Source organism: Thalassophryne amazonica, chromosome 2 (assembly GCF_902500255.1).
Source record: "Thalassophryne amazonica chromosome 2, fThaAma1.1, whole genome shotgun sequence".
In the NCBI taxonomy this organism is placed as follows: domain Eukaryota; kingdom Metazoa; phylum Chordata; class Actinopteri; order Batrachoidiformes; family Batrachoididae; genus Thalassophryne; species Thalassophryne amazonica.
Genome location: NC_047104.1, coordinates 35853317 through 35866754, shown reverse-complemented (window position 1 = coordinate 35866754; position 13438 = coordinate 35853317). Strand labels below are relative to the sequence as shown.

The 13438-nt window shown below is 42.8% G+C and overlaps 1 protein-coding gene across 1 annotated transcript in view; it reads left to right on the top strand.

Annotated features, from left to right (window-relative positions):
• The window catches only part of pcsk6 (proprotein convertase subtilisin/kexin type 6), a 281648-nt gene that overhangs the window by 213420 nt on the left and 54790 nt on the right, over nucleotides 1-13438 (top strand). Inside the window, 3 exon segments of the mRNA XM_034162733.1 lie at nucleotides 6075-6271; nucleotides 11879-11966; nucleotides 12056-12159. Coding sequence (XP_034018624.1) covers nucleotides 6075-6271; nucleotides 11879-11966; nucleotides 12056-12159 — 389 coding nt within the window.

Genomic DNA, 13438 nt, shown 5'->3' with positions numbered 1-13438 from the left:
AACAAACATTAAATGAACAGTTAATAGAAAGAGAAATTGTAAATTGTACAAAAGTAAAGGGATTCTTTAACATTAATTCTCTTAAAAAATCCCTTATACAGTGTGACAGTTTTGGACAAGTTATTTTTTTTCTGGCAAAACATATAAAGGTTGAATAAAATTGAACAGGGCTTCATGCTGGAACTGTTGTGCAGCTCTTTACTTGTGGAAAGGTTTTGTTAAAAGCTGTTTACTAGGAATGTATTTTTTACATAATATTTCATACATTTGTCATTTATTTGAGAAAATGTTTAAATTTTTTTTACTTATTACCAGGCAGCACTTTGCAATTATTTTATTTTCCTGTTTGTATAATGTTACAATAAATTGCTGGTTTAAACAACAAGCAAATTTAGGTTTTGCATTTTGTTCCCATACTCAGTGGTCGGCACAGATAACCAAAAAATTAACTTCGATAACAGATAATCAGATAACTGAAAAGTTATCTTCGATAAAGATAAAACGATAAACCACCCGAAAATGTATCGGAAGTTACAGATAACCGATAAATTTCAGTATTGTCTCCGGTATAGTTGCAACTACTAACGAGTTGATTTTGAGTTTTAACACCGCGACCACTTTTGGAAGCATCAAAAGTGACAACAGACCCAAACAATGAATCAGCACTTTTGTCTTTCAGCATCCTGCCCCCTGCTGGAAGCTCTAGTTTACTACATGGCTTCCAGCACAGACGTAACAGAGGAGCCAGAAAGCTCAACTCTACTCAATTACAGTGCTGCCATCAGGCCAACGTCTTGGAAAATGAAGCAGTGCTGAGTTATGGTTTGGTGTATAAATAAAATGAATACTGATAGAATAACTCCATTAATGTTAATTTTGTCATTTGTGCAAAGTTAAGATATAACATATATCTTTTAATGTTGAATAATGCACTTATTCTGAAGTTTTGAAACAAACACAGACAGATGGCATTCTGGGTAAAATGTGCCTCCACTACACTGATTGGTTGATTAATTCTATGTAAACCAACACGTTAATGTGAGGTGTGTCGTATATTGGTGTTTACAGATAAATGTGCTTTTCTAAAATATGCCATTTTTTATTTGAAAAAAAGGCATTTTCAAAAAAAAAAAAGCCAAATTGTAATTAGATAACTGATACAACCGGTGTCAAAATAAATAGAACACTGCCAACTACTGGTGCCAGTGCGCGTTTCTGCCCTTTTTCAGCTGATTTTTCATTTGTGTGAGAATTTTTTGGATCGCACCGAGTTTTAGTATACATCGTTTAGTATACATGGAGTAACGAGCTGTGTTTAACATCTCACAACCACCTCCTGATCGCCGATCATATAGTCAGATGAAAATCAAACCTGTTTAATATTCTTGTGCCTGTGCAAACACCGCAGACCTGTCTTGTAATGTTTTTTGTTTGTTTTTTTTTTTACTTTGATGTCTCCCATCGAGAGTTTTTGTAAATTAAGTTTGAAAAAAAAGCTCTGTTTATGTTTTGCTTCTGGAAACACGAGTCCGACGTTTGGTTTTTGAACGTACGTGTGTGAGAACATAAATCGGGCGCTTTGAACTTTTACACCGTGCTGTTCTCTGGTACAGTGTCTGCCCAGCCTCAGTGTGAGCACTGCCATGAACACTACTGGCCAGTAGATGGCAGTAGAGACCTTGAAAACTTGCCAAAACAAAATTCCAGATAATCTGTGTTGCTACTTGCTATGTTTAAGATGCGTGGAATTTAATAAAAGCAAACACAAAAACAACGTCTGTAAACCCAGGGAATATATTCACGAGAGTTTTAGGCACTAGAGTTTAATGCTGTTGTCCTGACCAGAGTGTCTGAAATGCATGTCTCCTGTCATGAACATACTGAGATTACCGTACTGAGATTACCCTATCACCCATAATGCACCTGGACAAAGCATGCCCACACTAAAACCTTAAAAATTAGCGCATTAAAACTAAAACATATATCTGATATTTTCACTTTATAAAACTTCAGAAGTGACGTTAATTTAAATAACTTGTCCGAAATAAGTTTGGTTAAAATTTGAACCATAAGTTAAAAATGTATGCCTCTGGATGACTTGGGTGATATTGGCTGCATATCAGTATGGGGTTACAAGAAATGTTTTCTCTTTTGCCTGCAGAGGATAGAGCAGTTTCTTCTAGAAGCAGCTCTCCTCTGTTTGTAGAGGGTAGAACTACACATCTGTTCACCTTTGTTTACCACATTAACAGTCTAAAAATTATCAGACAAAAATTTATCGGAAGATAATTAGCCCGATAATGGTTTTCAAAGTTATCTGAAAAGATAATCTGATAATGAAAATTTTGTCTTTGATAATTATCGATTATCCGAAGTGTGCCCACCACTGCCCATACTGTACCGAAAATAAACCGAACCGTGACCTCAGAACCGATGTATGTACCAAACTGTGATTTTTGTGTATCGTTACGCTCCTACAAAATATACACTGTTGCACACCTTAAGGGCCCCGTCAAACTAGAGCACAAATGCTGTATGAATGACACATATTAGAAAAACAAGCAGAATTTGAGCTGCATTCATACGGGCAGACATTCATACAGCCGTGGACGAATACCCAGAATGTGGTTCAAAGCCAGCTCAAATGATTGGTGCAATTGGGAGTGCAACAGCTCCCAAATCCAGGTCGACTACCCAGAGTGCAGGTGAATGGGGATATAAACTGTCCCCCACGAAAAAAAGAAACAGAATAAAATAAAAAAGACAAGGAATAAAAACAACACAGCATGAAACCCCACAACGGCACCCGAGGTCTGGGTGGAAAGCAAGCATGGGGGGGGGGGGGGGGGGGTCATGGCAGGGCGCTATGGTCTGGTCTTTTGAACATCTGCTGTGTCATACTGCTGGGTGTCACCCTTGTATCATATTAAAGATATTAAAGACTACTCTTATCACACCTGTGGCATTGATCAGAGAAGTTGGACAGAGGAAGATGATTATTATCAGCTTTACGGTGCAGTCAGGATCACTTTGTCCAACACCTTCCAGCCGAGCTGCAATCATGAGCCAGGGGGACGTGTCGACATGTTCCGTGCCACAGAGGGTTTTCCAAGAAGCGGTAAAGAAAGGCAACACCAAGGAGGTGCACTCTTTGCTGCAGAATATGACAAACTGCAAATTCAACGTCAGCTCCTTTGGCCCAGAAGGACAGACGGCGCTCCACCAGTCCATCTCTGATGAGAACCTGGAGCTTGTAAAACTGCTGGTGACATTTGGCACAGATACCTGACTGGCCAACAGAGAAGGGTGAAGAACAGTCATTTATAGCTATAAAGTTGTCAGTTTTAAGGGAAAAAATAAACAACTTTGCAAGCATCACCACTACCAACCACTGCAAAGCAACCAAACAGAGTGCTCTTTGCCCTCTCAAATCCAATAAGTGGTGCTGCTTTTACGCAACGCTTCTCCGCAAAAATTATAAATAAAAGAAATAAAATGAAACAGCCACGCCGGCCAGTTATGTCAGAACTGAAGTTTTCCCCTTAAGTGTGTGATCACACATTCATACTGCACGTGCGGGGTGTGTAAGTGTGTGATCACACATTCACACTGCACGTGCGGGGGGTGTGTGTGTGTGTGTGTGTGTGTGTGTGTGTGTGTGTGTGTGTGTGTGTGTGTGTGTGTGTGTGTGTGTGTGTGTGTGTGTACATCAGCTTGTGGTGTTTTTTTCACCCACAGTCTCCTCTTCCTCAGTGGGGGTGCACATTCAACCTGCTGTCTTTTATTTTCTTGTCTTTTAAACCTGTTTTATGTCACAGTCAAACATGGCATGTGATGCTCACGTTGCAGTAACAGCCCAGTCAGTTGGCTCTGAGACCCACTGACTCCCTGACCCAGTGCCTGTAATCGTGGTATAATGTCCAGAATGAGCATATAATCATACATACATTGTCAGTCCACCTCATGTGTCATAAGATTCATCTGTATTATCATGTTATCATGATAATACAGATTAAACAGATTTATTCAGATAAAACTGAAGTTATTGTACTTGGCCCCACAAATCTTAGAAACATGGTGTCTAACCAGATCCTTACTCTGGATGGCATTACCCTGACCTCTAGTAATACTGTGAGAAATCTTGGAGTCATTTTTGATCAGGATATGTCATTCAATGCGCATATTAAGCAAATATGTAGGACTGCTTTTTTACATTTGTGCAGTATCTCTAAAATTAGAAAGGTCTTGTCTCAGAGTGATGCTGAAAAACTAATTCATGCATTTATTTCCTCTAGGCTGGACTATTGTAATTCATTATTATCAGGTTGTCCTAAAAGTTCCCTGAAAAGCCTTCAGTTAATTCAAAATGCTGCAGCTAGAGTACTGACGGGGACTAGAAGGAGAGAGCATTCTAGTCCCCGTCAGTACTCTAGCTGCAGCATAGACTTAGACTGCTGGGGGGTTCCCATAATGCAGAGTGTTTCTTTCTCTTTTTGCTCTGTATGCACCACTCTGCATTTAATCATTAGTGATTGATCTCTGCTGTCTTCCACAGCATGTCTTTTTCCTGATTCTCTCCCCTCAGCCCCAACCAGTCCCAGCAGAAGACTGCCCCTCCCTGAGCCTGGTTCTGCTGGAGGTTTCTTCCTCTTAAAAGGGAGTTTTTCCTTCCCACTGTCGCCAAGTGCTTGCTCATAGGGGGTCGTTTTGACCGTTGGGGTTTTTCTGTAATTATTGTATGGCTTTTGCCTTGCAATATAAAGCGCCTTGGGGCAACTGTTGTTGTGATTTGGCGCTATATAAATAAAATTGATTTGATTTGATTTGATAATGTGATAACCCATGTTATCAGCCAGATGGGCGCAGTGCCAGTAGATGGCAGTGTTCATGGCATTGTGAGCAGCCACACATTCGCTAAAAGTGATGAAGGACTTAACAAACGGAATTTTCAGTTTTCAAATTGCCTTTTTTTTTTACAAATGAAAAAAAGGACATATTTACAAATACAGATTTATTTGTAAAACCCTCTAACACGTTTCAGTAACTGTGTTATACCGAGGTCAGGAAACTAATGTACCCATAATGCAATGCGGCATGTGTGTCTAAGTGCCAAAACCTTTAGAATTAGTGCATTACTTTAAAACTAAAACATATAACTGATATTTTCACTTCGTAAAATGACAGATGTGATGTTAATTTCAATAATGTGTCCACAATTAGTTTGTTTAAAATTATAACCATAAGTCAAAACTGTCTGCCTGTGCAAGGCTCCAGTGAAACGACCAGCAGGTCTGCATGGTGTGAAGAGAAATTACCTTTTTTTTTTTCCTTCCCTCCCTCTTTCTTTTTCTTTGGTAATCAGCTCTACTCCGCCTGCAGAGGATAGAGCTCTATCATTCATGGCTGTCTGTCTGCTACAAAACATGTAACAGGCACTAAAATCTTTGATTTCAGACTTTGCAAATGTTTTTAACTGTTAAGCGTTATTCACTATACCCGCAAAAATGTTAGTGGTCTAAAAGTTATCTAAACTAAATTTATTGGAAGCAATTTGGTCTGCTGATGGTTTTCAAAGTTACGTATCTGGAAAGCTAATCCGCTGATAAAAATGTCAGCTTCGATAGTTAGTGGATTAGCAGAACTGTGCCCACCACTTTTTATTGAACATGCTATTCCACAGAATAGACGCATGACAAGAAAAAGGTGTGTGACCCACTAATGTTTGCCTTATTTTTCAAATATTTACTTGAGTCATTCATTCCGCATTCGTAAATAATCGTTATCAAAGGTAATCTGGTTGTGACCTATGGGTCACAACTAGCTCTTCCAGGGCATCCATTAAAAATACAATAGCAGCGATGGACTGCTGGACTGTAACATTCGGAGGAAACTTTGTTAGATTAATTCAAAGCCAAACCTGAGTGTAACAGGATTGGGACAAGGGTCATTTTGAAGGACAGACACCTTGGAACTTTAAAATTCGTTCATGAATTTTAGGATTTGCAGAAGATTTACACTTTCTGTCCAACAGAATTTTACATGCTCAGCCTCTGTGTGCTTCTACATGTTTGTAGAACCTGTGTGAGCCATTGTCCACTGGGATACTATGAAGACATAATGGTCCATCGTTGTAGACGCTGTTACAAAGGCTGCGAGACGTGCACTGACCAAACAGCTAACAAATGCCTTTCCTGCCGCAGAGGACTTTACTTCAACATGCTCAACTCGAGCTGCATCAATACCTGCCCCTCAGGTTATTTTGCTGACAATGGTAAGTGTAGAATGAACTTGAATTTTAAGAACTATCTGGGGTTTCTAGCAAAAAGGAATTTCATAAGATATTTTGTAATGGATTCAATTTCGCACTCACTGACTCTGCATCCTAATTAATATGCAAACTAGATCATTGTTTCTAAAGCAACTGTTCCTCCTACTGGGAATACGTACACATATGCCAAATTTGGTGAGTTTGGGTGATATAGTGGCAAATGTTTCACAGCAGTGGATAATTAGATTAGATAGAACTTTATTAATCCCTTGGGAAGACTCAAGGATATTGAGGTTCTAGAAGCACTGGAAAGTAGCACACAGAGTATCAAAAATAAAAGTAATAAACAATTTGCATAAAGTAAATATAAATTCCACTACTACTGGCTTACTGGCTACAACTGCTCCTCTCCTTTCCATCCTCTGTCTTCCTGTTACTCCTCGTCCTCCGAGTGAGGAGTTGTGTAGTCTGATGGCCTGAAGGACAAAGGATTTTTTGAGCCTGCTGGTACTGCAGTTGAGTAGGGGCAGTCTCTGGCTGAACAGGCTCCTCTGGTTGCTGATGACAGTGTGTAGGGGGTGAATGGCATTGTCCATAATGACCAGCAGTTTGTTCAGTGTTCTCTGCCACCATCACCAGAAAGTCCAGCTTCATGCCAACCACAGATCAGTTTATCCAGCCTGGATGTGTCCTTCTTGGATGTGCTGCCCCCCCCAGCACACCACGGTGTAAAAGAGGATGCTGGCTACCACAGACTGGTAAAACATCTACAGGAGTTTTCTGCAGATGTTAAACAACCACAGACTCCTCAGAAAGTACAGCCTGCGCTGTCACTTCCTGTACAGGTGGTTGGTGTGAGTTGTCCAGTCCAGTTTACTGTCCAGCCACAGCCCGAGGTACTTGTAGGACTCCACAGCCTCAACTTCAACTTACTTGATCAGAACTGGTCACGTTCTTGGTCTGGACACCTCAAAGTCAATGACCAGCTCTTTTGTCTTTGAGGTGTTGAGCTGTAGATGGTTTGTGTGGCACCAGACAGCAAAGTCCCTCACTACGCTCCTGTACTCCTCCTGTCTGTTGTTCCTGATGCATCCAACAATGACTGTGTCATCTGTGAACTTCTGGATGTGACACAGCTCAGACTTGTAGCAGAAGTCCGAGGTGTACAGCATGAAGAGAAGAGGGGCCAGCAACATGTCCTGTGGTGTCCCGGTGCTGCTGATTACAGTGTCAGACATATCTGGCTCCAATAAACCTTTTAAAGCTACCAGAAACCATCAACAAACACTTCCACCTCTTGGGTCAAGCAAACTGCAGCAAACCTGCTGGCCGCAGCAAACAGCCAGCCTGTCGCCCCACTAACTGAAGCAGAAACTGCTCCTGGAGTCACTGGGGAAACCAGAGGTCAACCCCAGACCCAAGCAAGCTCTGGCCAAACCCGGCCCATCAATGACCGACGGCGATCAGATCGAACCACCTCTTCAAAGGATCAGCTAAGTGACCCAGTTAAAGGTTCCAGAAAAAGGTTTTGTTGTCAATGGATGCAAAGTGGCTTTTTAAACATATTCATATATTTGTTTAATAATTTTCTTAATAATTGGCTTAAAAATTCATCACTAAATTCAAATCTGATTTATTAAGTCTTTAAAGCTTCATCTCACTGCTTCCTTTCAGCGTCTAATGAGTAAGCAAATTGTGTCCATAAATGAACTTATTTAATCACTGTCCACTCAAAATTCCAGTAAACTGTTCATTCCTTGTATATTTGTAAATAAACTGTAAATATTTCTGCTGTGATTCATTTTGTGTTCAGAGGGAACTCTTGGTCAATCGTATCATAGAATTCACTTTAAGATTTGAGACTGATTGATTAATTTGAGACTGATTAATTAATAATGTTTAAACTAAAAGTTCCAATGGCTTTAAACATTGGTGGTGCCCCTGTTTAATCTATTCCAAATAATTATGAAATCTTAAAATTGTTCATAATTGCACTACAAAAGTAGTGCCCCGTTGCGAGGCTCAGCAAAAATAATTAGCAAATTGTTCAATTTCAAGACACTGAGGAGGACCGTGAGAAGGCAGCCTTTATGACTGACAGTGGTTCTACCAGTTGCGAGCCATGCCGATGGGCCTGTCAAACTCTCTGGCCACCTTTCAGCAGATGATGGAACTTGTTCTGAGGGGCTTGCCCTGGCACATTTGCATGGTATACCTGGATGGTATATTGATTTACAGCTGCTCCTTTGGAGCTCATCTACTCCACATCAAGGAGGTTCTGTCCAGGATACAGCAGGCTGGGCTGAAGTTGAACCCAAACAAATGCCACTTTGCAAGGGCTCATGTGGTTTTCCTGGGCCACATGGTCTCTCAGCAGGGTTTCCGATCACACCCCTATAATACGGACAAGGTGAGGGCCTGGCTCTGTGTACCTCGGCGGAGGTGAGGGCATTTGTGGGCCTGTGTTCATATTAAAGGAGGTTTGTGAAGGACTTCTCAAAACATGTGGCTCCACTGAATTACCTGGTCAGTAGGTAGATTTTGGAACTGGATCAGTTTGACTGGGTCATGATTTACAAGGCTGCGGCCCAGCACAATAATGCAGATGCACTGTCACGCTGAATGGCTTCTCCCCCTCGAGGGGACCCAGACAGGTTGGCTGAGGAGCTCACTTTCGCCTCCGTGGGGGAGCTAGGCTGCTCCTTACCTTCCGGGGTATCCCATTCGGGTCCGGAACTTGCCTACTCCATCTCGGTGAGTGACTCTGAGCTGCGGACCCGGCAGCATGACGACCCAGATATTAGCATAATGGTGGGGTTGTTGGAACGGAACACAGCGAGATTGCCTGGAAGGCTGCTCAGGAGGTCCTCTGCCAATCTGAGGAAACTTGGGACAGATTTCAGCCACCTGTCGATGGTAGGTGGACTGTTGTGTCAAACTGTGTGGCTGACAGCGTCTGAGGAGGATCAAATTCAGGTGGTGGTCCTCTGATCCATGGTGCCTAAGCTCCTGCAGCAGTTGCATGGTGAGACTACCACGGCACACTTCTCGGCGGAGCGAGTGTGGGAGATGGCCAGATGGTCTTCCTATAGACCCTTTATGTTGAGAGACATTAAACACTGGTGTGAGCAGTGTGAGGCCTGCCAAACCCGCCGGTGCCCTGTTCCCAGACCGAGAGCACCTATGGGGAGTCTCAGGCTGCCCACCCACTACACAGGGTGGCGGCAGACATTTTGGAGTTGCCTTTGACCTCCACGGGAAACAGATACATTCTAGTGGTGGAAGACTACTTCTCCAAATTTGTTAATCTATATTCTCTGCCAAACCAGACTGTGCAGACAGTGGCTCACTGCCTGTTCGAGGATTATGTGTTGGTGCATGGGGTCCCTGAAGTGTTTCACAGTGACCAGGGCCACCAGTTTGAGGCAGAAGGGATTCACGCACCACCACATATATCACCCCAAGTCTGATGGCATGGTGGAGCATCATAACAGGACTCTGATTGATCAGCTGGCTAAAATGTTGCTGTCACATGGGGGTGAATGGGACTCGTATGTGAAGCAAGTTGCTTTTGCCTACAACACCTCTTAAGCATTCCAGTACCCAGTTCACCCCCTACTTCCTCATGCATGGGCGTGAGGCACGGGTTCCAGCTGACGTGCATCTGCCAGTGGGTATTCGAGACCACTGGGGCGCGAGGACGCAGGTGGAGTATGTGTCGTCTATGGCAGAGCGGTTGGAGTCAGCATTCAGCATGGCTCAGCTCAATTTGGCAGAATCTCATGATCGACAGAAAGTGCTATGACGACAGTTGCTGTCACCATGTCTATGGTGTGGGTACACTAGTGTGGCTGAATAATCCCACTGAAAACCACACTAAGTTGGCACCACATTGGAAAGGCCCCTATTGGGTTGCTCAGGTTTTGGCTTCAGGTGGGGAAGCTAGCCCTGATACACTGTATTGTTAACCCTCTGGACTCTATGGAACGAGCCCATGTTGTTCATCATGACAGACTCAAGCCATACACTCTGCTGTTACTGACACTCATGCCTCCTGCTGCTCCTCTTTCCTGCAGTCCCTCTTCAGCTCCTATGGGGTTTGGCCAACCTCCCAGGCCCCGGATGTGAAGGGTCAGCCTCAGGCTGCGGGAGAAGACTATGAACTGTGGGGGGATTTCAGGGGATCGGTGCCCGCTCAATCTTGTGGGGAAGAGTGGTGCGACCTCTGTTGCACCTCAAAGACTTTGTTAGGTTTTGAGTGTGTTTTGTTATGGTTTTACTGTTGTTTGGTGGATGCTGTGTCGATCCGGGTATTCAGGACTCTGTTATGCAGTTTTTATTTGTGTTTTGTTTACTGTGGTACCAGAAACGGGGACGTTTCATTTTTTTTGGGGGGGGACATGTGTAACAGACTTTCTGATGTCTTTGGTTTTACTGTGAGGCTGCACAGGGTAATTTTAGCACTGTTGTGTTGCTGTAGGATGGGATGTGCGGAGCAACATGCTCCCGTTTGTGTGTGTGTGTGTGTGTGTGCGAGAACGCACAGTAAAGGTCAAATGGTCCACAGTCGTTCTTTACCTTTTTAATATTTAACACGCCTGCCAAGAACCCTCTTCCAGTCGGCTATAGTAACATAAACTTTTTGGGTTAACAATTTGGGCTAAGCTATATATACACATTTGAGGAGTCCAGTTTAGGATTCAGTGTATCTGAAGTTGTAGCAGGTCCTTCGCCACATCCTCCGCCACTCGTTTCAGTCGCAAAAATCCTTTCCTCCGCTTCCTCGATTCTGGTATTGGTTTTATTGATTTCTTCCCAAATACCTTTCAGCTGCTGACTGTTATCTTTTCTGAATTCTCTGTTCTTTTAGTATGATGCCCAAGTCCATTCTTTATCCTTGATCTTGGTTGAGCTTCGTAGGCGTGTATCGTCACCTCCATTACGCTACTAGTCGAGGAGGTCTTGCTAGCTCTGTCTCCATCCTTCAGCATTGGCTTTTTAATCTTCTTTTTAGGCATCCTCAAGATTCACTAACTTGAGTCAAACTGTAATCATACTTTTTTAATATTCGGGTTGTAGTGGGTGTCTTCTGACTCGAATTGTCGGGAGCACGTTCTCTAAGCTGCCATCGCCTGGCTCGTCAAACTAAAAGTCTAACTTAGTGAAAATGTTTAATCAATTTGTTGCATTTTTTTTCAGTGAGTAACTGAAGGACTCCAGCAGAAATAAACTCGGCAACAAAATCGGCAACAACAGTGCTTCTCAAATTCAATACAATAGTATAATATTGTTATTATTTTATTCATTGTGAGTGCCAGTGAACAGGTTCAGGTGTGTGTGTGTGTGTGTGTGTGTGTGTGTGTGTGTGTGTGCGTGCGTGCGTGCGTGCGTGCGTGCGTGCGTGCGTGCGTGCGTGCGTGCGTGCGTGTACATTTCTGTATATCCAAGATATTTATTTTAGTTTTGATCTTTGATTTTATATATTTTTTTATTCTTTATTTTATAAACTTGTGACTTTTTTGTACATGTGTGTCAAGGAAATTATTTATCTAAACGATAAATCCATTTTGCCAGTACAATCCTGATGTCTCTGCATGTTGTGTCTGTCAGATCATAGACAGTGTCTGAAGTGTCTTGACTCATGCATGACATGTGTGAGGGATGCAGACAGGTGCACCACCTGCAGCACAGGATACAGGTGGGTAGAGTCTGCCAGACACCTACCATCCGCACCGCAGCTGACTCTCAAGGAAGTGATTGCTGTGATGTTGCTCATTTTGTCTCCAGTCTGGCTGGAATGACGTGTGTTCCTGAATGTGCCAGTGGAACTTTTTTCCATCTGGAGGAGATGAAGTGCAGCTCATGTCATTTGTCATGTCGGAGTTGTACAGGTCAGTGGGATCAGTCCTTGATACAAAAAAATAAAATAGCTTAAAGTTATATATAAATTTAAAGTGACATGCAAGTAAAATGATGTGTACACCAAGCCACCATTGACTATACTTTCTTGTTGTTGCGAGACATATCCAGTGCCTGCCCTGCCCAAAACACGAGGTGTGTTGTGTGACAAAATGTGAGGTGCTTAGAAAAGTTAAGCAAAGTAACATTAAGTGATGTGCATGATTTATGTACTCCTGCCCCAGACTATTTTTCAAAGAACACCACACAAGTATTTTTTTTTATATTAAGGAATATCAAAAGACAAGGATCACTCAGTATCAGCTTCACTAACCACACCAGCTATGTTTTGTTATTTAATATACATTTTAATGTTCATATTTATCGTCAGAATTCCAAATGTAATCACTGACAGATTTCTGGTGCATGTTGTTTTTCAAAGTAAGTCCACACACTTGCTAAGGGTCCCTTCAGTGTGACGTTTGGTCAACGTCTGGTCGATTATGGCAAAACAGTGCACACATCGCGCCGCTTATGTGGAATAAAAAAAACAAAAAAACAGCTGGTACCTGTGGGTCCACATTGCACCGCTTATGTGGAATAATAATAAAACAAAAACAAAAAACACCACCCACGGGACGCAAACTCACGCCTTTCAAAAGCTCTGATTGCCAGTCAACAACTTTACCACTGAGCTACAGAGCTGTTCTTTGAAAACTGCGGGAATCTGCCTCATATCAGGAAGCACATGGAAGTATTACAAAAAAATTCTAATCACGTCTCCAACCGGCCATGCGCGTGTGTCTTGTGGACAATGCACTGCAGGCCACTGCGTCATGTAGAACAGAGCTCACATGGGTGATGTGACAGTGAGCTCGCCTGCTGTGTGTTCTGATCTGACGGTCCATTTCAACCTGGGAGCAGCCTGTCCATGTTCTGCTGTGCGTGCGCTCACTCGCTGCAGCAAGTTGCCGCAGTGATATATGTTTTTATTTATATCCACTTGATAATAGCAAATGCACACACGAGCGTCATAGTGGGCAGTTGTTTGTTCATGTCTGTTCAAACATAGTACGTGGTATCCGGCTGGGATGTCCAGGTCCACAGATTTCCACAGCCGCTTCAGTGGGAGGACACACCTCCTGTCAGTTCTCAGCACACACACCAAAGCCACACTCGTGTGGGACTTACACAGATTTATCTGCAAGTACAAAAGGGATTGTCTGCAGTCTGTTATCGTGCCAAGAGTGCGATTGGTCACTCATTTTCTAA